Raw genomic sequence first — 27,475 nt, forward strand, 5'->3', positions numbered from 1 at the left:
ATTTAAATGCCCCTTTCCATGCTTCTTCACAATGGCACAGGAAGGGGCATTCAAACCCCCACCAGCTGGATCAGCTGGTTGGAGGGGATCTCCCCACCAAACAGCTGATGCCTGGGTTTAAATGCCCCTTTCCCTGCTGCTTCGCAGCAGCACGAGAAGGAGCATTCAAATGCCTGCTGGCTGGATCAGCTGCTTGGCGGGGATCTCCCCAGCCAAGGAGCTGATCCTGGGGTTTAAATACCCCTTTCTGTGCCACTGCAAAGTGACACGGAAAGGGGCATTTAAACCCCTGACCTGAAGCTCCCCGAAGTGATACGAATCACTTCAGGAAACTTTGATTCAAGATTTCCAAATTGGGCCCATCATGCTAGGCCTGATTCAGAAATCCTGAATCATTGCAAATCGGGTCCAATTTGGGTACTTTACCAGAATCGGAAACCCAAATTGCACACCCCTAGTGCTATTGGACTCTTGCTCTTTTCTACTGTTTGAAAAGTAGAGACCAAAGAGTATATTCTTTCTGTTTCATTTGATTTGGTAACTCTTCCCTTTTTTTTACCTAATTGACCTGGCCATATTTAGCCATGTTTTTATAATTATGTTGCTGGATTACTATAGTTCACTCTACATAGGGCTGCCCTCAGACACAACCAAAAAACTTCCATTGGTTCAGCATGTAACATCTGGGTTATCATCAGCACATGGGAACATATCTTGCCTATTTTAAAACAACTACATGGACTGCAAGTTTGTTTCCAAGTTCAAGTCAACAGGCTGGTAAAAGCCTTTAAAGAACTTCGTGGTCTGGGACTCACATATCTGAAAGAATGTCTCTTCTCATATTTATTTGTGCTCCAATTATGTTCCTTTGGTTGCCCCCTTTTGACAATTTCCTCTCTCAAGGTTCCCCCTTAATGTGTGCAAGAGCCCATTCCTTCTCGATAGTGGCTCCAATTTTATGGAAGGGCCTCTCTGAGGAGGCAGAGAGGGTACTGCCCTTAGGGTTTTTTTAGAAACCACGTTAAGGCTGTACTATTTGTTAGGGTGTTTAGGATCTGAGCTCCAGGCGTTTTAATGGGCACTTTTAAAGTATTTTTATGATTTTTTTTTTCTTGAAATATGTTGTGCCCAATCTTGCCAGATCTTGGAAGCTGAATAGGGTTGATGCAGGTGAATACTTGGATGGGACTGGCAATGGCAAGCCACTTCAAAATGTCTCTTGAAAATCCTCTGGGATCTCCATAAGTCAGCTGCAACTTGACAGCACTGTACAAACAAACACACACACAGTCTTAATTCTAAGTCACAAAGAGAAAAGTAGGATATGGATATTTTAATAAATAAATAAATAAATAAACTGCTTAGTTTTAAAGTAATATAAGTCAATGATGTCAATGTGACCTAAGGGAAGTTGCTCTCCCTCTTAGTCTCCGTTTATCATTTGTAAATTGACAATCATAGTAACCTACTCGGCTCAAGCCTTAAATTACTTGAGAGGGAGTTTTGCTGCTTTTGCACTAAATACAGTCAGGCGGTCTCATTATAAACAGTTTTTCAACACATGGGATTTGTAAAAATAAGGAAACAGGGGAAAAAAACTTTTCAGAATGTGATGATAATTGTACATCAAAACTACTTGCTAGCAGACATTGTTCCATTCCATTTTATTCAATTTATTCCATTAATGGTGTTATTGTAGTGATTTGATGATGCCATTGTCCTTATCCTTTAATATATTGTTTCTTTATTTTAATACATTGTATGAATAGTGAGGTATAAAACTGACATCAGATAGTGAGATACCAGATTTCCCTTTTTACCCCCCTCTTTCCTACCACCCCCCATCCTGATCCTTTTTAAACCTAATAAAATATATGAGATTCCAGATTTCTGCAATTTTTCATTTTTCATTATAATCTCATCCTTCCTTATTTTGTGGGTGTCAGTTGGTTTCATTTAATATCTCCTCATTTTTATTTAGTTCCTCTTCATACTGTACTTTCCCCCGGTATTTGCAAGAATTCCCCCCCCCCTTTTTAAAATTATAGTAACTCAACAAAACAAAAATACAAAAGGGTGTGACATATAGGTTAAAAAGATGTACAATAAAAACCACCCTTTAAAATACCGTATTTACCAACAAAGTACAGAGCAGTGAGTCACAAGCATTGTCTCGTATCAAGGAACAATTCTAATCGTTTTAAGAGGAATCATCTTGTGTATTTGAAGAACAGTTGAAACAGAAGTGCTGGCCGCTGTCATGCGCCCTTTTAATCCCACTTTGTTTGATATTTTGTCCTATGAATGTTTGAGGAAATTGTATTGGAATCACTTTTCAGTTGTTATTTATCTGTGTGCCTCTTTTAAGTACTGATAAAATAGTAGTAATTGACATTGTTAATTTCTATTGTATTTGAATATATCCATAATTTTCCGTCAGTGAATTCAAGGTGGTTTTATTGTACGTTTTTCAACTATGTGTCACACCTATTTGTATTTGTATTTTGTTTGTTTATTGGAAGAGTTTCCTTTTTTAAAAAAAAAATCATAATAACATGGGCTAAGCTATAAAGTGACTTCCAAACTTAAAAGGAGCTATATATAAGAGAAAAGAAACTATAAAAAAAGTTTTCTGCATCAAAGGAAACATGCAAAAATCAAACTAAAAATCCCATTCTTTTTTTTAAAATAGCTTTTTATTAGTTTTCTCATATAGGAATAGGGGAGGACAAGGGGAAAAGGTAGGGAGGGAATATCCAATATATATCATAGAGTCTGCTCGAGTTAGAATTCTGCTTATCTGTCCTTTCATCATAACATTTCATCAAACATTTAACTGTGATTATTAATAATATATTACAGTAGTGTCTTCATATAGTTACTACATTCAAGTCACTATATTTGTTTTTTATCCATTCATAAAATGGTGTCCATGGGGCTGCAAAATCTTCTTCTATTTGTTCTTTCATTAATGAAGCTAGTTTATCCATTTCTGCATTTTCCATTATCTTCGCTATCAATTCTTCTTCTCGGGGTATTATTGCTCTTTTCCAGAAGGATGCCAATAGAGTTCTTGCTGCTGTTACTCCATGAATTATAAAATATTTCTGATCTTTTCCAATTTCTTCTGGTACACAATTTAACAAAAATATCTCAGGTTTAAAAGGGATTGTACATAGTAAAATTTGTTGTAATAGGTTATGCACTATTATCCAGTATTTGTGGACTTCTTTACATGTCCACCACATATGATAAAATGTTCCTGTGCGTTTCACACATTTCCAACACTTGCTTGACATATTTTTATACACTTTAGCTAGCCTATCTGGTGTCAAGTACCATCTATAAAACATCTTATACAGATTTTCTTTAAAAGCAACTGATTTAGTTATTTTAATATTAACTTTCCATATCTTATTCCATTGCATCATTTAAAATCCCATTCTTAATGCATGATGGCTCCATGAGCATAATGCTTTTTCACTACTTAGGTGAAAATTATTGGATCATGAAGGTCCTATGATATGTATATGAGAGGAAGTGTATGAGTGATGAATGAATGAAAGCATAAACATTACACAGGTGTTGGCCAGTTGAGTGTGAAGCTGAATTCCTTAGGGAGGGGGGCAGCTGGAGTAGAAGTTAATTATCCTAAAGAGATTTCACATTTCTGCCATTTAAAATTTTGCAGTTTATGTTGCATTCTGAAGCCATAACTGTAGTGTTAGATGTTCAAGTGAAAGCTTATACCCCATATTCTGGTGAACTTTGTGAACAGCTAACACACATTCTGAATGCTTCTGACACTTTAATAACAATACTTCAACATTTTCAATTAGTATACCATGATTAAAAAAATATAAAAATAGTGCTTATCTTCATCTTCAATAGTGTCAAAAAGGCACTGGACAGATCAAACAAGCAACATCACCAAAAGGGTTTTGTATAATTCAGTTGTGCATACTAAACGTAGAAGGAGAGGCTTAATAAAACAGTAGGAGGAATGTGGTGGTATAGGGCATATTGGGTTGGATCCAGGTATTTGCTCAACCTGGAAAAATTGATTCCCAGGGTGACAGGAAGTAATGGCATGAAAGTGAGCAGGCTGCAGTGAGAAAGGGGAAGGAGCAAGAAAATGCAAGTTCACTCACCTCAGTGATGCACATGCCTATTATGCCTAGAGCCCTAGGAATCAATTTTCTTGGAATGAGAACAGGCCACTGTTCCTTTTGCTGATGGTTTGCTTGATGTAGCCCATTAACTGGTCTCAAATAAGCTGTGAGGAAAGAGGGAGGGCAAACTGGATCAGGACTGTAGTATTGGAGTACAACAGTACCAACAGTAATCTCTCTGCTCTGTTTCCCCCAACAAAATCACACCATAGCTGCTGTTAGTCATATTCCATATTTAGCACACTGATTATGAGAATAGTCTGCAAACAGAACATCTTTATGCCCAACAGTCAAATTTGTGAGCAAGTAGACAGAAGCCAGAATAACAGATGTCTGCGTTCCAGCTAGAGATGGGCACGATCCAAAAAAAATTACCGATCAAGCTGATCATGGATCAGTGCCGGCAATGATCCCGAACTGGAGATCCACACCGATCATTTTCGGTTTCCAATCCGTGGATTGGGGATCGAGGAGGCCAAAGCGGAGGGGTGCCCCGCTGTTCCCAGCTATGTGGGAAGGTGGGTGGTGGTGGCGACCACTGTGCCTGGCAGACATAGGGAGGTGGTGACAAGCCGCCTCCCATCAGGGGGCGGGGGGGGTCTGTGTTTGGCCATCAGAGCTGCCTCTCAGGGTTTGCAGGGATGAGATTGGAGTGCCCATGGCTACAGTACACCCCCTTCCCCCTCCCTCCGCGGGTGTCTTCTCCCAACTGGTGAGTGCTTTGCTGCTCCGTGGTTGGAAGGAAGCCCTGCTGATCAAGGCAAGTTGGGCTTCCATTCGGGTTTCCAGGGCGACAGAAGAAGGGCAAACACAGCTCAGGCATTCCCCTGGCTCCGTTGCCAGGGGAATAGATTGCTGGCGCCTGTGTGTCTGGCTTCCCGATCCGAGACCGATCACCCCGATCAAGCCCCGATCAAGCCCCCCCCCAAATGCTGGATTGGTCGCCGTGGACGGCACCGATCCGCCGGGTCCCGATCGCGCGATCACCATTATCGTGGGTATTTTTCGATCGTAATGCCGATCGTGCCCATCTCTAGTTCCAGCACAGAGCAATCTGCACATGGGACAAAATATTGTACTGCATGTTCTGTTGCCTCAGCATATGTCTGAATCAGGCATTGATGTATGGGAAGGGGACACATTCAGTAGCAGCCAGGAACATGTATTCTTGCATGCAGAATGCAAGCTCTGTATACCATACATCACTTGTCTCCTGCTTTCTTTCAAGGAGCACAGGATAACGTATAAAGAGTTCAAAGGTGATCTCCAATTCAGCTGCTGGTTAACTTTGGTTTTGCTTATATTCAGAAACAGAGCTACATACAGCAGTTGCTATTCTCTCCACTAGAAGCATAGTAGTAATCCCAAAACAAAGTTGATCAGGGTGTTTATAGCTATGAGGTCCTAAAGAAAAGGACCTATACAGTCGGCAAAAATATATCTTGTATAATGGACTGAGTAATCCTTCACCAGTTGCTCAGTTTCAAACCTTGTAACTTAAAGTTCGACTGAAACTCTCACACCCTGCTCCAGTGGTGGTGTATTTTCTTTTGCCATTCCATTTTTATAAACTATGAAATTTGACACACTAAGCTACCTTCTCTGGCCAAGCCATAACTGAGTCAACAATCTAAGCAATTTCTTGGCTCTCAGAGCCTGTAAGAATGTGTGCCAAATAAACCATTTAGTCTCTAAGATGCCAGAAGATATTTTATCCAGTTGTCTGGTTATATAAGCCACTGTACTGAAAAGGGTGCTCCTAGGATCATGAGCAAGACCCCCAGCCAGCGTAAGAGGATGTCTAATCCCTTCATGCCAGCAAATGAACCCAGACCTCCCCCAGCCTCTGCCACAGGAGCAGAATGGATGTGGCTTCACTACACATGCCACAGCTGTAAAGGCTCACCATCCACATCACTTTTTAATTTTTTTGTCTAGAACAGCAATTTAACCCTGCACTGCTTTACTGCAGTAGCAACTGTTTTCATAACTGTGTTTTTATTAAGATGTATTTCAATTTTTCCAGAAAAAAATTAGAGTGTTAACATTTTAGCTGTTACATTTAGATGGTAGTGATTATAGACTTATGCCATTAACAACAAAAGTGGGTTAAAGGAAAAGGAATCTGTCAAAAGCCTTTAAATCAATATGAAGCAACTGTAGCAACTATCTTTTGAAGACCATGAATCAAGGTAAGATTCTTGTCCTACTGGCCAAAGGTATGATACTTTTTTGTTCGGAGTGTGGCACTTGGACTATTATTAATTCAGGACAAATGAGAGCCACTTTAAAACTGAACATGTCAATATGAGTTTTGCATTCAAACTAGAACATTAGAAAACTCACTCATCAACTTGCCTCTCAGTGGAAAGATGCCCTTCTTTAAATCTGTGCCATGAGTAGGAATTCATCTGTTTGGAATCAATCAGAAGGAACATAAAAAGAACCTGGATCCGACCAGTGATCCATCTAGAGCAGCATGCTATTTCACACAACAGCCCACTAGTTGCAGTGAAGAGCCAAACAAACAGGGCATAGAGGTTGAGGCCTTCCCTTGATGGTGTCTTCCAGTTCTGGTATTCAGAGGTTTGTTGCCTCTGTACATGGAGATACCTTTTAGAATGGCTAGTAGCTATTGATGAATTTCTCCTCCATGGAAGCAAAAGTATCATCTGGTCCAAACTGCATAGCAGGACTATCCATGCTTTCACTCATAATGCCCACACAATCCAGACAGTTTTGTTGTAGAAACTAAGAAGATGAGCTACAAGGTACAAAGAAATGTGAAGGTGATGACAACTGTATCATTGTAAGGGTGGCGACATGACATAATCTTTCCATTCTAAGATGAGCTGTAAAACAAACTGGTAATGCAAGTTTTCAGCATAATGCAGCTTAAATGGAGAAAATCTCACTGTGGCTAGTACCTCCTCTGATATTGCAAATCACAGTATCATAGAATTTGACCCATATTTATAGACCATCTAGTCCAACTCACTGTTCAGTGTTAGAAATCCAAAAATAGAGCATTCATGTCTGTCCAACCTCTGCCTGAAAATCTCCAGTGGTGGAGAGCCTGCCACCTTTCCATTACCAGCCCTTCTTAAAGTTTTCCTCATCAATCTGTGCCCCAGGTTTGAATCACCACTCTGCCATGGAAGCTGGCTGAGTGACCTTGGGCCATTCACCCACTCTCAGCCTAATCAACTTCACAGGGTTATGATGAGGAAAAAATTGAGAAAAAGAGAATATTATCACTGTTCTAGCATGACAAGAATAAAGTGGGGAATAAATGAGGTATAACTAACTAACTACTAACTAACTAACTAACAGAAATTGCACAAGGAAATAGAACATGTAAATTGGTTCCCCTATTCCCATACCAAATATTCTTTGTATCTTCTGAAAAGTTAAATTTCATTCAGAGACCGTGAATTGAAGGTGATCATGTTTCCCACAGGCCATTTGCTTGTGTTATTTTAAAATGGCTCATACACACTTACTGTTTATTATATTATTGCTGCAACATCTACTATTGAAGAAATAAATATTTTTATGTCTGGACTCCCATGGTGGATCTCTCTCTCTCTCTCTCTCCGTTACGAGGCACTTCTTTATCCTGCATGGGCACCTAATAGAACTGCACATACTTATATAATACACAGAGGAGAGTGCTGGTTAAGGATATGAAGGGAAGCCAACATTGTTCAGTTAGTGACATCTCATCCAAATGGTCTGAAGCTGTTAATCACAAACTGAAACTCAATGTTATTAAATTAAACATACGGTTATACCCAAGACTTGTGTAGTATAGTTTAATAGTTCTGTGATGATAATCCAATTTTACTGTGCCCTCAAAGTCAGTCACTGTAGGGTCATCCTCTGGCCTAGTCCGTGACCTCAGGCTTGTATCCTTCCACTTGGTTCAACCCTTTGCAACTGGCACTAGACTTTTTTTATATTTCCAGATTTATAAACTGAGAGCTAACTTGAATCTGTTTCCAAATTCAGCTCTGTCTTCCTTTCCTCTCTCGTCCCCCAGTCCTTTTCTTGTCCCTTCTCAACTCTTTAACAAATCTTTTGACCACTTTTTTTTTCGAATACAAACTGTCTTCTCCCTTTGCTTCAAGCCTACCCTCCTATTGTTTCAAACACAAGCACATTTCTGTTGCCCAGACTAGGACATTATACACTCTCTCTCATCATCTGATGAGTCACAGATGGATTCCATTGAACAGCATTGTGCTTGAAGTAAAGAAAAATGACACGAGAGTTCTATGTGACTTTTGGCATGTGAATGATCCAATGTTGAACTTGCATCAGAGGAAACTGTACTCAGATCCCTGTTTAACCATGCAGCTTACTGGGTTCCTTGGACAAAATTCACTCATTGAGTTTAGTTTCTTTCACAGGGTTGTTGTCAGTATTAAAGGGATAATTCTTTTGTCTCCCTCTAGTTGTTGTCTTCCAGAAGGGGAATACCCAGAAGGTGAATACTTTTTAAATTTTGTTTGGCATTCTCCCAATGACTTATTGGCCCTCATCCTTGGTTTCGGTGCTATGTGTGTTTATATGTTTTTATTGAATTATTTAATATATACCATATTTTAAAAGTAGTTTTAATGTTGATATGTTTTAATATTTTGATATTCACCACCTTGGGGACCCTATTTGGGTGGAAAGATAGCATAGATAGCATAGCATAGATGGCATAGAAATGTTTTAAATAAATTTTTAAAAATGATCCCATATATATATAGGAATATATAGGAATAGGATAATAACATCACTGGTACTTGAACTGTTTTGACTCATTCATACAAGCAAATCTCTCCTGTTCGCTCAACTGGTAAATGAATGTGTGTTACTTCAGTGGCCAAGATTCAATACGAACAAGTGTAATTTAATCTACCACTGCCACCACTGTATTAGCAGTATATTCCTTAAAGTAAAAAAGGCAGATCATGTAGATATTATTAAATAACAGACTTTTGAAATTTAAGCGTGAAAATATTGGATTTTTACTTTTCAGTGAACTTTATTAAAGCTCCTGGACTCTCACTATGAAGGTTATTGCAATGGTTTTGGGTAAGTATTTAAGTAATAATCACTTCCATACCAGTGTTACATAGTAGTTAGAGCGTTAGAGGGTCTGGGAAACCCAGGGTCAGTTCCCTGCTCTGCCTTGGACGCTTGCTGGATAACCTTGGGCCAGCGACACACGCTCTCCGCCTAACCTATTTCACAGGAGTGTTGTGAGGCTAAACTGGAGGGGAGGGGGAGGAAAATTCTGTAAGCCATGTTGGATTCCTATTGGGGAGAAAGGCAGGATATAAATGAAGTAAATAAAAAAATAAATAAATATTGTCTCCCTATCCGTTTCATTTGTTTGTTTACTGTTATGATCTGCCTTGTAGACTCAGGACAGCTCATGTCAATTCTACTAGAGGAGTCATAGCTCAGTGGAAAAAATATCTAGAGCAGCACTGAGACAGAGCCCTGTCTCAGATTTCTGAGAGCTGTGATAGATAGACCAATTGTTTGACTTAATTTAAGACCAATTCATATTCTGGGGAAAGGCCATGGCTTACTGGTACAGCATATGCTTTGTTTGCAGAAAATCCTGGGTTCAAACCTGGCATCTTTAATTTAAGGTTCTCAGGTTACAGGTGTTTGGGGGCAACCTCTGCCCAAGACCCAGGGCAGACTCAGAGCTTGGTGGACCAATGAGCTTAGTCCTACGTTCAAAAGATACAAGAATCACTGTGTGTAGTCCATAACTCTTGGAAACACAAAGGTGGCAAACTGCATCAGAATACTGATGGAAAATTAAAATATTTATGAAATTTAAATAAAGGCAGAATTTAAGTGAATTTAAGAAAAATCACATTTCAATTTTCATACATCTTCATGCTACTAGTTGTGTATTTACCTCATATTTTTCAACTAATTCTGTTTTAGCTTTCCTCCTGAATTGTACATTTGCAAATAAAGAAGTGGCAAAGAAGAACAAAAAATCTAAACTATGTAAGTAAAAAAGGAAGCATAGTAGTGAGCATAGCTGGTTCAAAACAGAAGTTTCACACATATTGAAATCTGTATCTCTGTTACAGAATAGGCCCTGATTAGTACTTGGATGTCAGATCACCAAGGAAGACCAGGGGCACTATGCAGAGGCAAGCAATGGCAAACCACCTCTGAACATCTCTTGCCTTGAAAACCCCAGCAGGGGTTGCCATAAGTCAGCCACAACTAGATGGCACTTTTCACCACCATCTCTGTTTAGATGCTGCCTTCTGTCTTTAAAAAAGACATCGTAAAACCACTTATAAAAAATATACCATTACATAGAATGTGATTCTTGGCCATTTTGCTTACAGTTTTTACATATCTTAGGGAGGAAGCCTAAGCAGGTATCCTCAGAAGAAAGTCCCGTTATATTCAGTGGGGCTTACTCATAGGAAAGTATTTTTAGGATTGCACCATAACGTTCCCAGATAAAGGGCCACTTTATTATTAGATATATGATTATTGTTGTGGATTTTCCGGGCTGTATAGCCGTGGTCTTGGCATTGTAGTTCCTGACGTTTCGCCAGCAGCTGTGGGTGGCATCTTCAGAGATGTAGCACCGAAAGACAGAGATCTCTACAGCCTGGAAAATCCACAACAACCATCATTCTCTGGCCGTGAAAGCCTTCGACAAGATATATGATTGTTTCTGCACTATCAGGATGTTAATATTAAAAATAACTTTAGACTTGTGTGTTTACAGATGCTCCTCAAATTGAATGTGATATCAAGGCTGCAAGAATTATGAATCCAGAGTTCATTGCAAAGTGTCCCCCAGGATGTCAAGATGCTAAATATCGAGTCTATGGCACAGATATCTATGCTTCTTTTTCCAGTGTGTGTGGTGCTGCTATTCACAGGTCAGCAAAGGAAGAGGAAAGCATTCTCAGCAGTTGAAACTGGCAGCATGCGAGGGAAGAGTTCTACAAATTCAGCAGCTCTAAAGTCAGCTAGTTGGACTAATAACCCTTTTTAAGTCCCTTTAACTTTGTAAATTTGGTGTAATGATTAGACATGGGCACGAACAGCATTACGAACAGAAAAAAACCCATGAACAGCCCAAATCTGCTTTTCGCGAGCAAGCTGTCTGTGAGGCCCCATCCTAAATGAACAGGTGGTCGTTAAAAGACGTGTTCGTTGCTGTAGGCAGCTGTTAGGCAAGCCAGACAGTCTGGTGCCTGCTGCAATCAATCCCATTGGCAACCGGAGGGAGGGACTGAACTCTGTCTGAACTCCTTTTGGCTTTAACCCTTCAAAGTACTTCCAGCAGAAAGGCCCATTTTTGCCACTGTGATGAGAAAATGACAGCCAACAGGGAGACCCGTGGATCATGCCTTTCCCAGGGTGCAATCTCTCTGAAACTTGGAGGGTCTTCAGAGGACAATGATGACTATGTCCCCTGCAAATTTGGTGGGTATTGGACATTGGGAAGGTCAGTTTGTGGGATGTTTAAAGGGCCCTGCTCCTTGCACGTGGCAGGAAAGGGCCCTTTAAACTATCAGTTGGCAGGCGGCGGGGGGAATCCCTCCCTGCTGCCTGCCAGCTGATAGTTTAAAGGGATCTTTAAAGGGCCAGGTAAGTGGGTTTGAGGGGAGGGGGGCTGAGTGGGGGGGGTTGGGGGTGGTTCTGGCCCCCACAAATAACGAACAGGGTGTTCGGTTTTTTTTTTCCATTCGTGCCCATGTCTAGTAGCGATTACGAGCAGTGGGACTTTAATCTGGAGAACCGGGTTTGATTTCCCATTCCTCCACTTGAAGCCAGCTGGGTGACCTTGGGTCAGTCACAGCTTCTTGGAGCTCTCTCAGCCCCACCCACCTCACAGGGTGATTGTTGTGGGCATAATATGACATACATTGTAAACTGCTCTGAGTGGGCGTTAAGTTGACCTGAAGATAGTATATATATTGAATGTTGTTGTTGTTGTTGTTGTTGTTGTTGTTATTCCTGCCAGCAGCTAACAAGGTGTAACACTTACTTACATTCATATTGCACTAACAGTATTCGGGGGTGAAGACATGTTTAATGAAAATAAAACTCACATTGGGAAGCATCCTATTTTCTATGGTGGTTGTGGGTTTTCCGGGCTGTATTGCCGTGGTCTTGGCATTGTAGTTCCTGACGTTTCGCCAGCAGCTGTGGCTGGCATCTTCAGGGGTGTAGCACCAAAAGACAGAGATCTCTCAGTGTCACAGTGTGGAAAAGATGTAGGTCATTTGTATCTACTCAGGAGGGGTGGGGTTGAGCTGAGTCATCCTGTAAGAGTTTCCCAGGGTGTGGAATGCTAATGGCGGGAGGCTTCACTGTATCCTGAGGAGGTTCTTTTGCATATGGATTGGTACTTGATGTGCTAATCTTCTCTGCAGGGCTATTGTCGGGGATAGAATGTTTTGTTAGCCTGGTGTTTTTCAGAACTGGAAACCATGCTCTGTTCATTCTTAAGGTTTCTTCTTTCCTGTTGAAGTTTTGCTTATGCTTGTGAATTTCAATGGCTTCCCTGTGCAGTCTGACAAAGTAGTTGGAAGTGTTGTCCAGTATTTTGGTGTCCTGGAATAAGATACTGTGCCCTGTTTGCGTTAGGCTATGTTCAGCCACTGCTGATTTTTCAGGTTGTCCAAGTCTGCAGTGTCTTTCATGTTCTTTTATTCTTGTCTGGATGCTACGCTTTGTGGTCCCGATGTAAACTTGTCCACAGCTGCAGGGTATACGGTATACTCCTGCAGAGGTGAGGGGGTCTCTACTGTCTTTTGCTGATCATAGCATCTGTTGTATTTTTCGGGTGGGTCTGAATACTGCTTGAAGGTTATGCTTTTTCATAAGCTTTCCCATCTGATCAGTAATTCCTTTGATATATGGCAAAAACACTTTTCCTGTAGGAGACTGTTTTTCCTTGGTTGTTTGATTCATCCTGGGTTTGATTGCTCTTCGGATTTCATTTCTGGAGTAGCCATTTGCCTGAAGTGCGTGGTTTAGATGATTAATTTCCTCATTGAGAAAGAGCGGCTCACATATCCGTCTTGCACGATCCACTAATGTTTTCATTATGCCTCTTTTCTGTCGGGGGTGGTGATTGGAGTTTTTGTGTAAGTACCGATCAGTGTGAGTTGGTTTCCTGTAGACCTTGTGACCTAACTGAAAGTTTGCTTTGCGGATGACCAAGGTATCCAGGAATGGGAGTTTTCCCTCGATTTCTTTCTCCATTGTGAATTGTATGTTCAGGTGGGTGTTGTTGAGATGATTCAAAAACCCCATCAATTCTTCCTCCCCATGGCTCCAAATGATAAATGTATCATCCACAAACCGGAACCATACACTAGGTTTGTGGGGTGCTGATTCTAGAGCTGTTTTTTCAAAGAAGATGCCAGCCACAGCTGCTGGCGAAACGTCAGGAACCACAATGCCAAGACCATGGCAATACAGCCCGGAAAACCCACAACAACCATCGTTCTCCGGCTGTGAAAGCCTTCGACAATACATCCTATTTTCTCTTGGCTTTGCATCTGAAATGCCAAGCATGCATACCTGTGATTTGAACATGTGCAGAGCTATCTGTCTTTCCCTGCTTTCATACAGACCATCTGACATTTTATTTTTATAAATATAGATTTATCCATTGATTTGTCACTTCATTAATATAAGTACCCCAAATTACTTCGTGAATTATTGGGATGTGTCTTTGTGACCTCAGAGATGTCCATCAATGCTGTGCATAACCAGCTTGTGATGAAAACTTGAAAACTTGCTGATCCATTCTTTTAGAGCAGCTGCCCTGGGCCCCACACTGGTGAAAAGACGAAAAGCAGGCTCTGCTGCCTGCTTGTACCCACCCCATCTGGGGCTTGAGCATCCAGCTTCTAGAAGTGGCTTCTGCCCACCTCTCACCGCACCAGCAGTTGGGCAGCAGCAATTTTTGGGATTTTCTCCCATTCTGGATTTTTTGGATATGGCTTCTCCCTAGGTCCTGTGCAGAGCATAGAAGTAGAATGGTTCTTTCTTTCCCTCAGTATTAAGAAAGATGAGCTATAGAGCAAAATTAGGAAGAATGAGGTAATGAAAGTCAATACTTTATTACATGTACTCAGACACACTTTCTTATAATCAAGAGACAATTTGTACTATATGAATGCATGTCCAATACTCACATTTCTTTGTATGAAGGGCCAGATGGGATGGGATGACTGCTATTCTATGCATGGTGGACAGAGAATCCAGCTAGTGTGTGAGCCTCACATTCCAACATCCACACAAGGGCCTGATATTCAGATCAGATGTTCATGTGTACTGCTGTCAGAAAAAAATCCAACCACACACTATATACATGTGTACATCCAATACAAATATCAAACCCTACGCCACCCCATAGATGTTCAGAAATGGGGCTGATGTGCTGAAGGGAAGTTGAATGCTTTAGTGTGTTTATGTGGCTTAAAGCCATCTTAACCTCATCCCATGTAAATGTGATCTGACAGAGAAAAATGGATTTGCCAGATTTGCTTCTTTAGAATTTAAAATGTGGGGAGCAAATTTCAAGACTAATAAAAAGCTAAAAATGAGCATTTTCTTTTCAACATAAGAAATTATGTATGTCCTGAAAAGATATTAGCTATAGATTTTGAAATAAAAAAGTTTTTAGCTGCTTAGCATATATGTATTATATACATAATTAGAAAACAAATGTAGCTTTCCTTTTGGACTAGGGGCTAATTCCCCAAAATACCGCCACCTGCTTAGAGAGATATATTCAAGAATTTTCTTAAATTGCCATTAAAATAGTATAGAGAAATTTCATTCAGTTCATTGACTGACTCAAAACAAATTCAATAAGCCAAGCAGATAATATATGAAAATGGGTAGTGGAATCAATGACCAATATAATGGCCAAGTTTCAAATACTTTGTGTTCCAGGCAGTTGCTCTATGCATAAAGATGGTTGTTGTGAGGAAAAAATGGAGGAGAGGAAAATGATGTTGTAAGCTACTTTGGGTTTCCAATGGAGAGGAAAGTGGGGTATAAAATAACTACAAACGTGCTTGAGGACTACTTTAGACATTAAGAGGAAGTGGCGAAAGAGGAAGCATTGATGACTTTAAGTTCTCTTCCCTACACTTCTCACTCCAATCCAATGGCAAGGAGATACACATTCTCTTGAAGTAGGAGCAGAGTGTTTATCCTCCTTTTTTCAAGTGAGACAGACTGTAACTAAGTTCCTATCTAAGAAGGGTGAATGAATACACATATTTAAAGAGTTGAGGTGCACCCACTGGCCCTGCCCTCCCCTTATATATATCCTGTGGAACAAGTGTACGGGAGGGGCCACAGTTCAGACACAGATCCCCTGGGTTTTTTTTATTTATGTCATTTATAGTCCACCTTTCTCACTGAGGCTCAAAGTGGATTACACAGTGTGAGATTAGTACAGTCAATTTCCAGGACGTTTCCATAAATAATGTCATAGGGTAAATAAACACAATTTTACAAAGATATAGCATTAGTAAGAATCCAAGACAAAGTTGAAGAAATGCTGAAACAGAATATAAGCAATTCTAGGGCTGACATTAGACCACATGAAGCACAAGTAGCTCATAGGAGCACATATTTAAGACAACAGGTAGTATGTAAGGCAACATAGTGGTGAAGTCTATCGTCCTTAACTCATTCGCGAAACATCTGAGAGCCCCTTCCTACAGTACGAATGCCTTTTTGAATAATTCAGTTTTGCATCATTTGCGGAAAGTTAGGTGAGTGGGGGCTCTCCTGATCTCCACAGACAGACCATTCCATAGGGTGGGGGCCACCACAAAGAAAACCTGTGTACAGGCTGCTGTTGATTTCACCCATGTGCAGGGTGGTACCTGCAGGAAACCCTGTTCAGCTGCCGTGGAGGAACATAGGTAGGGAGGTGGTCTTGTAGGTATGCTGGGCCAAGGCCATGAAGAGCTTTGTATGTGATAACCAATACCTTGAACTGAGCACAGTAGCTGCTAGGTAGCCAATGGAGTGACTGCAGAATGGGGGTGATGTTCATGCTCCTGCTCACTCCTGATAGTAGTCATGCTGCAGCATTTTGCACTAATTGGAATCTCCTAGTTAATTTGGATGGGAGATGTACGTATAGTGCATTACAATAGTCAAGTCTTGATGTTATTATAGCATGGTAACATGCAGAAGATCCTAGTTTCAAACCTTGCAATCTCCAGTTAAAAGGATCAGGTAGTAGGTGGTGTGAAAGACCTCTGCCTCAGACCTTAGAGAACTGGAGCTAATCAGAGAAGACAATATTCATCTTGATAGACCAATGGTCTGACTCAGTATAAGACAGTTTCACATGCTCATGTGGATGCACTAGGTTCTGTCTGTGAAGTCAAGACTTCTGGCAAATTCAGGGTCCCTATTACAGATACAGGACTTAAATGCTTGTCATGTCAAAGGTTCTTGTCACATGCTGTATCAAATGCATATCAAGAGTGGAAGAAGCAGGCACAATCCCACTTCCCCATGCCCATTCACTCTTCTTGGAGAGTAAGGTGAACTTCCTTCAAGAAAAGAAGCTCTCACGAATCTCTTCGCCTGTTTGAAGCCACATGTTAAACTCTATACAGTCTAGATGATATTTCTAGGGCTTATACACATGTAGGTGCAGTTTTATGCTCCAGCGAACTTTTATAAGTGGAGGATGCCAGCATGTTTGTCCTAACTTCCCCTCTATAGAACATATGTTGCTTGTTTAAGGAGTTTATTGGAGATGATCTATGGCTGGGTTCCTGACATCTGTAGTAGTTTTGCACTTTGGTTAGGTTTGTGCTAGTCTCTAGAAACAGGGCTGGAAAGAAACTCAAGGGTCATCTAGTCTGATACCCTGCACAATGCAGGAAATTAACAGCTCTCTCATTCCCCCAGTGACCCCCTTGCTTAACACCCAGAGGAAAGCAAAAAACCTCCAGGATACCTGGCCAATTTGGTCTGGAGGAAAATTCCTTTGTTATCCTGTAACAATTGGTATTTCTCTGAGCATATAAAAATGATCAACCTAGCACCGGCTCATCTCTTCATGCCCTCCCTTTCCCAATCTGCCTGAATTCATATTCATGGAGTCATCATAGGTACCAGGTGTCTGTCTATCTTCTTCTTAAAAATCTCCAAATAGGGACAGTCCATCAATTCCCAAGGAAGCCTGTCCCACTGAGGAACTGCTCTGTCAGAAAGTTCTTCCAAATATTTAGTCAAAAACTCCTATTGATTTAATTTTAACCTGTTGTTTCTGGTCCAACCCTCTGAGGCAACAGAAAATTCTCCATGTGATGGCCCTTCAAAAACTTGAAAAGGGCTATTATATCACCTTTCAATCTACTCCTTTCTGGGCTAAACATACCCAACTCTTTCAACCTTTCCTCATAGGACTTGGTCTTCAGTCCCCTCATCATCTTTGTTGCCTTTCTTTGGGCATGTTCCAGCTTGTCAACATCCTTCTTAAACTGTGGTGCCCCAAAGTGAACACAGTACTCCTAGTGAGGACTAATTGGAGCAAAGTAAAGCGATACCATCACCTCACACAATCTGGACACTATACTTCTGTATAAAATCACATTTGCCTTTTTAGCTAGCATCACACTGCTGACTCATGCTCTCAAATAATAATGTAGATTTGAGGAGGGGCCTTTTCTTGGTAGTAGAGCATCTGCTTGGCATGCAGAAGGAATTTTATTCCACCAGGAATTAAATTCCAGAATAATTTAAATTTCTCCTTTTAGTAACCAAGGGTCAGGCTTTTTTGTGGTACTATGTGGCCTTGAGGATAGGAATGGAATGACAGGTACTCTGAGATATTAAAAAAACAAACATTTATTTTTATAAGAAGCGTAATAGTTTCATATTATTTCTAAAACTTGATGGTTTCAAAAGAGTAGTTCTCAGTTCTTAAAGTTACTTTACTTAAACCCAGTCACACAGATCTTCTCAGAGGGCCAAGCTACACATGACGAATGACACTTGAATGGCAAGTGTATTTCTCCCTGTTCACTTGCCCTCCACTCAATCCACTTGCCGTTCAAGTGTCATGCGTCATGTGTAGCTTGGCCCTCAGGCTTCACACACAGGTTGCCTGCTTTTAATATTAATTTCTCTCTCATTTACAAGTAAGACCTTTTCTCAAGCGCACACAGTTTGCCTGCTTTTCCCTGACTGAATGTTCTTTCACAAACACACAGTTCAGGTTTCCACATAGGTCATATTTCTCTCAGAACTGCTTAAAAATACTAAGGCTATACACAGCTTGCCTCTCTTGCCCTGACTGAATCTTTTTTCTCCACTCAGAGAGCGGAACTACAAGTGACAAAAGGCACAGGTTGGACACTTGTTAGCTTCCCTCAAGTTTTGATGGGAAATGTAGGCATCCTGGTCTCGCAGCTTGGCTCTCTGACTGCTGTCCAATGGACTTTTCAACTGTCACTTGTCCAACATTCCGCCAAGCTGCCCTGACTGAATCTTTTTTCTCCACTCTCAGTCTAAAACTGCATTCACTCCACCCACACTCTCAGTCATCAACCGATCATATCACTCACTCATCTCTCTCTTTCACCCCCACTCTTCATCTGTACCACACTAAGCATTTAAAGACACATATACACATTTACTTAAAATCATTACAAATCCCCCCCCCCTGTCCTTAAGTGGAACACATCTCTTTTTCAGAAGAGTTGTGTGCAGCTTCTTCTGACTTATGGAATGTTTTATTGTCTTTGCAGTTCCTTTAAGTCCATTTCTCACTCTTCTATGGGTTTATTTTAAAGTCTTTGGTGTCTAACTTGTGTCCCTTCTCTGCTGGGGTGTCATCTTACTCTCTGGGATGTTTCACTGCTGGGCTGAGTTCATCTTCTTCTCTGGGATGCTCCACTGCTGGGTGGAGGTCTTCTTCCTCTCTGGGATGCTCCACTGCTGGGCTGAGGTCATCTTCCTCTCTGGGATGTCCCACTGTTCCAGGTTCTGTCCCTGACAGTTTAGAATGGCTCAGGTAGTAGGTACTGTGAAAGATGTCTGCTTGAGACCCTAGAGAGCTGCTACCACTCAGAAAAGACAATACTGATTTTGATGGACCAACAGTCCAACTCAGTATAAGGCAGATTTGTGTGTATACTCTTTTGGAGATTAGGTCAGACAGACCATCTTCATTACGACAATCAAATTGGTTGGGCAGGATGGTAAATCTGACCAAAATTTGGAGAGGACAAGGATTTGCAGGGAAACCATGAATCTCCCATATTTGGAAAAAAAATACAGTCATACAGGGATCGGGTTGGGTTTTGATTGCATAAACATTCTTAGCGTCGCTTATTCCATGGTAATAATGAATTAATCTCCAGGCCTTCACTGGCTATTGCTTACTGATCTCAATCAGGAACTGCAGAATCTTTTATTTGTACAAAAGCTTGATTATGTATCTGTTGGGAATGCTTTATGATAGGGGTTTAAACTAAATGAAACATTAGGTACATTCAAACTCAAAATGATAATTCTCAAATTATAGTTAGTAAGTACCTTCTCATTACTGGACAGCAGAATATACATCTCAGTGCATTAACTCTTGGGTTGGAACATCCATTTCTGAGAAAGGTAGACCTAGAAGGCGAAGTTGCCATTTAGAAGCAGACAATAAAGACTAATAAAAAGATGGCACTTTTTAGCATGGTAAAGCACAGGTAAAAAGTAGCTTTTTGGCCTGGTGCAGTTATGTTTGTGATATGATTGTCTTGTTTTTGCAGTGGTATAATTGACAAGTCTGGAGGGAAAATTCTTGTTCAAAAAGTTTCTGGACAATCTGGTTACAAGGGTAGTTACTCCAACGGAATCCGATCACTCTCTTTGCCACGATGGAGGGAGTCCTTCATTGTTTCAGGTACGGTATTTTATATTTTTTGAATTACTAATCAGATGGACTGACAATGTATTGTTTTAGGAAGCTAGCAGTTCTCTCCAGTGTCTCAGGCACAGGTCTCTCACATCTGCAACTACCTGATCCTCTTAAAAAACATGATACCTTTTGCATACCAAGTAGATGCTCTGCTACTCAGCCAGGGACCCTTTGATCCAGGAGAATTTATTTATGTACTTACCACACAAGATTTAATCTATACAGAGTTTAATTGTGATACATTAGTATTCAAGAGCCCCCACCTTAGCTGACATGTATGCAAGCAGTTAGTTCATGCAGTAAAAGAATAAGAATTTTAAAATATCCATCTTTATATGTGAGGGAATGAAAAAAAGGTAAATAATGGAAGTCAATAGACTTTAGCAATGCTGGGTTGCTGTATAAGAATAACAAAATGGGCCTAGTGATTAAAGATTTTTAAAAAAGAGAAATAATCCTTCCAGAGCAATGTCAAGCTGCAAAACTTCCACTGATTTTTAAAGAGCTGCTGGATTTAATCATTGGTAGATGTTGTTAATAATTTATGTAGAGAAGCACACAGGGAGATGCTAAATGTAAAAGCAAATGTGAGTAAACAAACTGCAATAAGTCATCTGTCAGTGATATCTAGCAAGGAAAATTCAGAAGGCACAGAAGAGTTGCTGCCCTCGCTACCAAACTCATCATCAGCAAGCCAATTGCAGCATTGAAAACAAAAGCTATACTGACATTGTGTGCCCACTTATGAAGCACGAGCTGTTTGGGAGTTGCCCGCTTGGCCAATAAGGATCTGTATAAAAGCCCATAGAAAAGAAAGAGTTCGGGCTGCCAAGTCAGGAAGCAGAATGACGTGAACACCAGGCAAGTTCAAGAGGACGAAAATGAAGAACCCACTAGGAGGTCTGCAAAATCAGAGTAGTTAAATATGCTGGCTTGTATGTAAATGAATGACTCCGTTCAGATCAAAAGTAACATCTTGGCAGCAGACTATGAAAATCTTTTGCTCTGCATCTCTCCAAGTGAAACAAGTATGGGGGGAAAGCGGAAGCTATCTGCTTTGCCTTCAACTCACTTTGCATTTCAATTTTTTTAAAAAATGCTTTTAATTATTCTATTTCTATAGTATTTATTTAATACATAAAATATTCTTTGGTGAGGCTGCAGGGAAAACAAAGTATATGGATCTTAATTCCACTCAGACTTCCCTTCTCTTTTGTTTAATTAATTAGCATTTTTAGCCCTAGGCAAATTAGGTATTGTACATATCAGCCACAATGCAACTCAATCACACAACTTAAATCCATTGGAGCTTTAACAGTGCAGTTACTTCAGTCTAAGCCTTTTCAGCCTAAAGAATCTATCGGTCCATCTATATACAAAGAAGAATAAAAATAAAATCTAACACAGAACTGAATACGTAAATAAGAATTGCATCAGCCATTTGCAGCATTAAATATAAATGCAATGTTCTTATAAATGTCTGCTTCATGAATCTGAAGAAGTGAGCACTGACTCCTAAAAGCTTATACTGGATTAAATTTTGTTATTATCTAAATCAAAAAGAGTCCAGTAGCACCTTGAAGACTAACCAATTTTATTGTAGCATAAGCTTCCAAGAATCACAGTTCTCTTCGTCAGATGCATGGAGGGCAAAAAGAAACTGGTCAGATATAGAGGAGGAGAGGGGAGGGTGGAGTAGATGCAAACAGCTCCTTCTGATATGGAGATGCAAACAGCTCCTTCTGATATGGAGATCAGTTTGCTTCTGTTGAGGAAATCAGTTACCTCTGATAATGAGATAACCATTCATAGTCCCTATTCAGTCCCAGCTTGACAGAGTCAAATTTACATATGAATTCCAATTCAGCAGCTTCCCGTTGGATTTTATTTTTGAAAGGTTTCTGTTGAACTACAGTGACCTTTAAGTCTTTGATGGAATGTCCTGGTAGACTGAAGTGTTCTCCCACTGGTTTCTGGACGTTGCCATTTCGAATGTCAGATTTGTGTCCATTTATTCTTTTGCGTAGAGGTTGGCTGGTTTGTCCAATGTACAGAGCAGATGGACGTTGTTGGCACATGAGGGCATATATCACATTGGAGGATGAGCAGCTGTAAGAGCCAGAGACAGTGTAGTTGATGCCATTGGGTCTACGCAAAAGAATAAATGGACACAAATCCAGAGGTAACTGATTTCCTCAACAGAAGCAAACTGATCTCCATATCAGAAGGAGCTGTTTGCATCTACTCCGCCCTCCCCTCTCCTCCTCTATATCTGACCAGTTTCTTTTTGCCCTCCATGCATCTGACGAAGAGAACTGTGATTCTTGAAAGCTTATGCTACAATAAAATTGGTTAGTCTTAAAGGTGCTACTGGACTCTTTTTGATTTTGCTACTACAGGCTAACACAGCTAACTCCTCTGTTATTATCTAAAGAGTTTTACCATAGAGGTTTTGTCCAAACCCTACAGTGCTACACCATTGTTGTGATGGCAATTTGACATCTTTTCCAGTCATTTACTGGAATGGCATTGTGCCTTCAACATAACATCACCCCCCTCATCCCTTCGCCTACCTCTCCCTCCCTGTGCCTCCCTCAGCTCCCTACCATTCGGCCATGGAAGCTGGCTGGGTTACTTTAGGCCTGGCACAGTCTCTCAACCTAATCTACCTCATAGAGTTATTGTGATGATAAAATGGAGAAGAGAATGATGTAAGCTGCTTTAGGTCTCCATTGAGGACAAAGGTGGGGCATAAATGAAGTAAACAAATAATAAATAAGGCTCTAGACTGGGAGGGGGGAATAAAAGAAAAGCTGGGAAGGAAAGAAGGAAGCAGGGAAAGGGGAGAAGGGGTACCAGGAGGAGAGAAAAGGGAAACAATGTATGTAAGGATATATGGAGGAAATGAAGTGAGCCTGCAAGTCCTTGCAAGTTGTGTGTCTCTGGGTTTGTGTGCAAAGGTAACTGCACATTTTTGAGGAGCTAGGTGTTGTGTTTGTGTTTCACTTGCTTACATGATTTACATCTTGGTTGGTTCAATAGAATTGGTCTTGGAACCATATCCTTACAACGAAATGTGAAGTGATAAGAAAAAACAAATAAAATTCACAAGCTGATTCCTCAGCATTAAAGCACCTTTTCAAATAATATCCATAACAATGTTCCAGTCCAGCCATTTGTTCTTTTGTGTCACAGAGCCAAGTGTGTAGCAAGTCTTGCAACAGTTGCAAATCCTGGGTAATGGGTGAAAGGCAAAATGTAAACTTCAAGTGAGCTGAAGATTGATTTATGCTCTAAATATGTATTCTAATTTTGCATTAAATGTTCAATGTATAATCAGTGTCTTAAAACACGATTAATTTTATTTCAAGATTCCTAAATCTTGTTTTTTCTTGTTTGTCTATTTTCCATAGAGGGCAAACCCAAAAAAGGTGTGCAATATCCGTCCATTCTTGACTATTCATCTGTCAAAAGCCCATCTGTTAAAGGAGGCAAGTGGTTCATTTTCTGCTGAAGTTGATTTTTCCTTTTGAGTGTGTATGTGTCTCCCTATATGTAATGAAGTTATGTCCCAATTCAGTGAGTGAGTTCCAAACCCCTGTGGTCTCCTGCACTGCTGGATGTAGATGTGCATTTACAACTGCATTATGTTGCTCATCAGCTGCACTGTCTTTTGATGGAGTTAGAGGTAGCAACTCCAATATAATCACCTGTTGTTATGCTGACTAATTGCCCATACTAGAGGAATTAGTGAGACCAACAAAACTGATATTTCTTCAAGTTGTTTTCAATCTTCACTACTTACCAAGAAAAATGTTAATTGTACACTGTCAGAAGATCTAGCCAAAATATGGCAGAATTTCCATTTCTTGCAAGAATCTTCTAGAAGATGGGGCACTTAATAATTATTTGAGAATAATGAAGAAGTAGTATTTGAAGAAAACGATTTAACCTCTTGAGAAACATTTATATTATTAGTGTATTGTAATTGTTATTATTTTAGTTTCTTTTTTTGTCCCAACCCCTCTTTAAAAAGTCAGCAATAATTTATTTATTTATTTATTTTATTTTTTCAATTTATATACCGCCCATCCCCAGGGGCTCTGGGCGGTGAACAGTTAAAATCGATAAAAACAAGAACTAAAATCAATATACAAATAATAAAACAAATTAACAAAGTGCAGTGGTGGGGAGAACCCTCCCCCACCCCAAAGGTGGGAGGCCGACATGGCACCTCCCCCTTCAATCACCGAATGCCTGGCAGAACAGCTCTGTCTTACAGGCCCGGCGGAACGATAATATGTCCCGCTGGGCCAGGGTTTCCATTGACAGAGCGTTCTACCAGGCTGGGGCCAGGACTGAAAAGGCCCTGGCCCTGGTTGAAGCGAGGCGGGCTTCCTTAGGGCCGGGGACCACAAGTAAATATTTATTCGCTGATCGAAGCGATCTCTGGGGAACGTACAGGGAGAGGCGGTCCCGAAGATATGCCGGTCCCAACCTGCTCAGGGCTTTAAAGGTAAGAACCAACACTTTGAACCTGTTTCGGAATTCAACTGGAAGCCAGTGCAGCTGGCGCAGGACAGGTGTGATGTGTGACTGGTAAGGTATACCAGTCAGGACCCATGCCGCCGCATTCTGGACCAGTTGTAGTTTCCGGATCAGGCCCAGGGGTAGCCCAGCATAGAGTGAGTTACAGTAATCTAGCCTGGAGGTGACCGTTGCATGGATCACTGTAGCCAGGTCCTGGGGCGTCAGGTAGAGGGCAAGTTGCCTGATCTGACGAAGATGGAAAAATGCAGACTTGGCAACCGCTGTGACCTGGGCCTCCATCGATAGGGAGGCATCCAGGAGCACACCCAGACTCTTTACCACTGGCAAAGTTGCCAGTGGTGTCCCATCCAGAGCAGGGAGCTGGATCCCAACATCTGGCAGCCCCTGTCCCAGCTGCAGGACCTCCGTCTTCACTGGGTTCAATTTCAATTAATGATTAATGAATTAGTTTTATCACATGATATCAGAATATGTGGAGCCCCAAGGAAAGAACAAACAGACGCACACACCCCATGTCTATTTCCATTAGAGAAAACAGTGCTGGAGGGAAGATACAAACTCCTCCCCCGCCTTTAGAATATTCCAAGCTGCACAGAACAATCAAGCAGTTTTTAAAGGTGAACCTCCAAGAGTATGTATGACTGTAAAGGTAGGTTGGGGGACTCCCAACCCAGCTCACATCTTAGATGCACCCTTTATCATAGCTACAGGCTATTCTTCAGAGTACCAGCCCACTGGAAACTTCTCTGATAGGCACCACAGATCAATGCAGGGAAGACACAAGATGTTGCTGTGTCTTTCCCTGGAGGCAAGACTTGTGCAGTTACAACATTCCCTTTCCTTCCTTCCTTCCTTCCTTCCTTCCTTCCTTCCTTCCTTCCGAGATGCACAGATTACAGTAGCCATGTAAACAGCCTCTCATGCAAATGCTCGTTCTCACAAATTGTGTCTGTTGCTGGACCACTATTCCAGAGGCCACCGCCACATGCGTCAAAGTACCGGAATGGGATGCTGCTGTTTGTCAGAAAAGATGTGTAGTTTTGACAGTTTCTACACATAACATATCACATATCTCTTTAGATTAATGTGCCACATTTAAATATTAATACAGGAACTTCACTGCGCAGAGAATATCTGACAACTGCATCACCATTACCAGATACCCAAATAGTCACCTCAATACCAAAACCCACCATTATGACAAGAGAATTTGTCAGCACAACTCTAAAGCCAACAGCACTCCCAACCACTGTTCCCACAACAGTTACCACCAAAGTAATGATGGTTGCAACCTCAAAGCATCAGCATGCAATGCATAAAGTCAGGGATATAGGTGAGTAGAATGGAATACATTTGAAACTCTAAGCACTGTACAAATAGGCTTGTGGGATGTTACAAAATACTGTCATCTACAAATATCATATTACTTGGGCCATTGAAATAATTTCCATAATCTCATCTTTCGTTCTCCATATTGATTATGGCATTTATTGTACCTGCAGTAAGAGATGCTCTTGTTTGTTCTTAGGTTCCAGCCATGTCCATCCAGCTTACTCGTCAGTGGAAGCTGTAGCATCAAGTAAGTGCAGGGACAGGGATACAACATCATCATATCAAGGCTGTAATCCTAAACATATTTGCCAGAAAGTAAATCCCATTTAAATCAATTGGGCTAACTTCTGAACACATATAATTAGGATTACACTGAACACCCGTAGTTTCATTTTTAAAAAGTAATTCATTTGGTCCCTTCCACAAAAAAGGAAGTAAATTATCCCTGACAAATAGATACATTAAAGCAGCAATCCTATGAGATTTCTTTGGAAAACCAAAGGTAGTCAAGTGTAGCAAAGACTATGGAATAGTGATGGTTAATGGTTGTTGTGGGTTTTCCGGGCTGTATTGCCGTGGTCTTGGCATTGTAGTTCCTGACGTTTCGCCAGCAGCTGTGGCTGGCATCTTCAGAGGTGTAGCACCAAAAGACAGAGATCTCTCAGTGTCACAGTGTGGAAAAGATGTAGGTCATTTGTATCTACTCAGGAGGGGTGGGGTTGAGCTGAGTCATCCTGTAAGAGTTTCCCAGGGTGTGGAATGCTAATGGCGGGAGGCTTCACTGTATCCTGAGTGAAGCCTCCCGCCATTAGCATTCCACACCCTGGGAAACTCTTACAGGATGACTCAGCTCAACCCCACCCCTCCCGAGTAGATACAAATGACCTGCCAACATCTTTTCCACACTGTGACACTGAGAGATCTCTGTCTTTTGGTGCTACACCTTTGAAGATGCCAGCCACAGCTGCTGGCGAAATGTCAGGAACTACAATGCCAAGACCACGGCAATACAGCCTGGAAAACCCACATCAACCATCGTTCTCCGGCCGTGAAAGCCTTCGACAATACAGTGATGGTTAAGTATACTGAAAGTCAGCAAAAGTGCTACAAAATACTGTTGTTGTTTTAACATATTATTTTTAGAATTACTAATGTTACTGAAAAAGTGATGATGTTAACGTCTTTCTGAATGATGTCTTTTTTGCACAGATAATGCACAGTGGTTACTAATTTGCTAGCACATTGTCCCAGCAAATGCTCCTCTAGAAGGGAGCATGCTTTTCATAGAATTCAGGTCACTAAGTTGAGTTGCTAGAAAATCAATGTATCTCTCACTCAATGAATGCATTCTCCCCACCCCCCACCCCTTTTCTTGGGAACTCTGTGTAGAATGTTGTATCACAAATTAGTGTTGTACAATTCAAAAATTGTTTTAATTCAGTATCAGAAA

At 40.9% G+C, this 27,475-nt stretch overlaps 1 protein-coding gene across 6 annotated transcripts in view; it reads left to right on the plus strand.

Annotated features, from left to right (window-relative positions):
• Positions 1-27,475, plus strand: part of VIT (vitrin) — a 78,613-nt gene that overhangs the window by 20,800 nt on the left and 30,338 nt on the right. For all 6 annotated transcript variants that reach the window (XM_054978343.1, XM_054978299.1, XM_054978309.1 and 3 more), the window contains exons 2-9: positions 8,630-8,661; positions 9,205-9,260; positions 10,134-10,199; positions 10,945-11,101; positions 19,994-20,127; positions 23,556-23,633; positions 25,805-26,026; positions 26,222-26,272. In XM_054978343.1, the coding sequence (XP_054834318.1) occupies positions 9,236-9,260; positions 10,134-10,199; positions 10,945-11,101; positions 19,994-20,127; positions 23,556-23,633; positions 25,805-26,026; positions 26,222-26,272 (733 nt within the window). In that variant the 5' untranslated portion in view covers positions 8,630-8,661; positions 9,205-9,235. The remainder of the gene's footprint in view (positions 1-8,629; positions 8,662-9,204; positions 9,261-10,133; positions 10,200-10,944; positions 11,102-19,993; positions 20,128-23,555; positions 23,634-25,804; positions 26,027-26,221; positions 26,273-27,475) is intronic.

Source organism: Eublepharis macularius, chromosome 1 (genome assembly GCF_028583425.1).
Source record: "Eublepharis macularius isolate TG4126 chromosome 1, MPM_Emac_v1.0, whole genome shotgun sequence".
Lineage (NCBI taxonomy): Eukaryota > Metazoa > Chordata > Lepidosauria > Squamata > Eublepharidae > Eublepharis > Eublepharis macularius.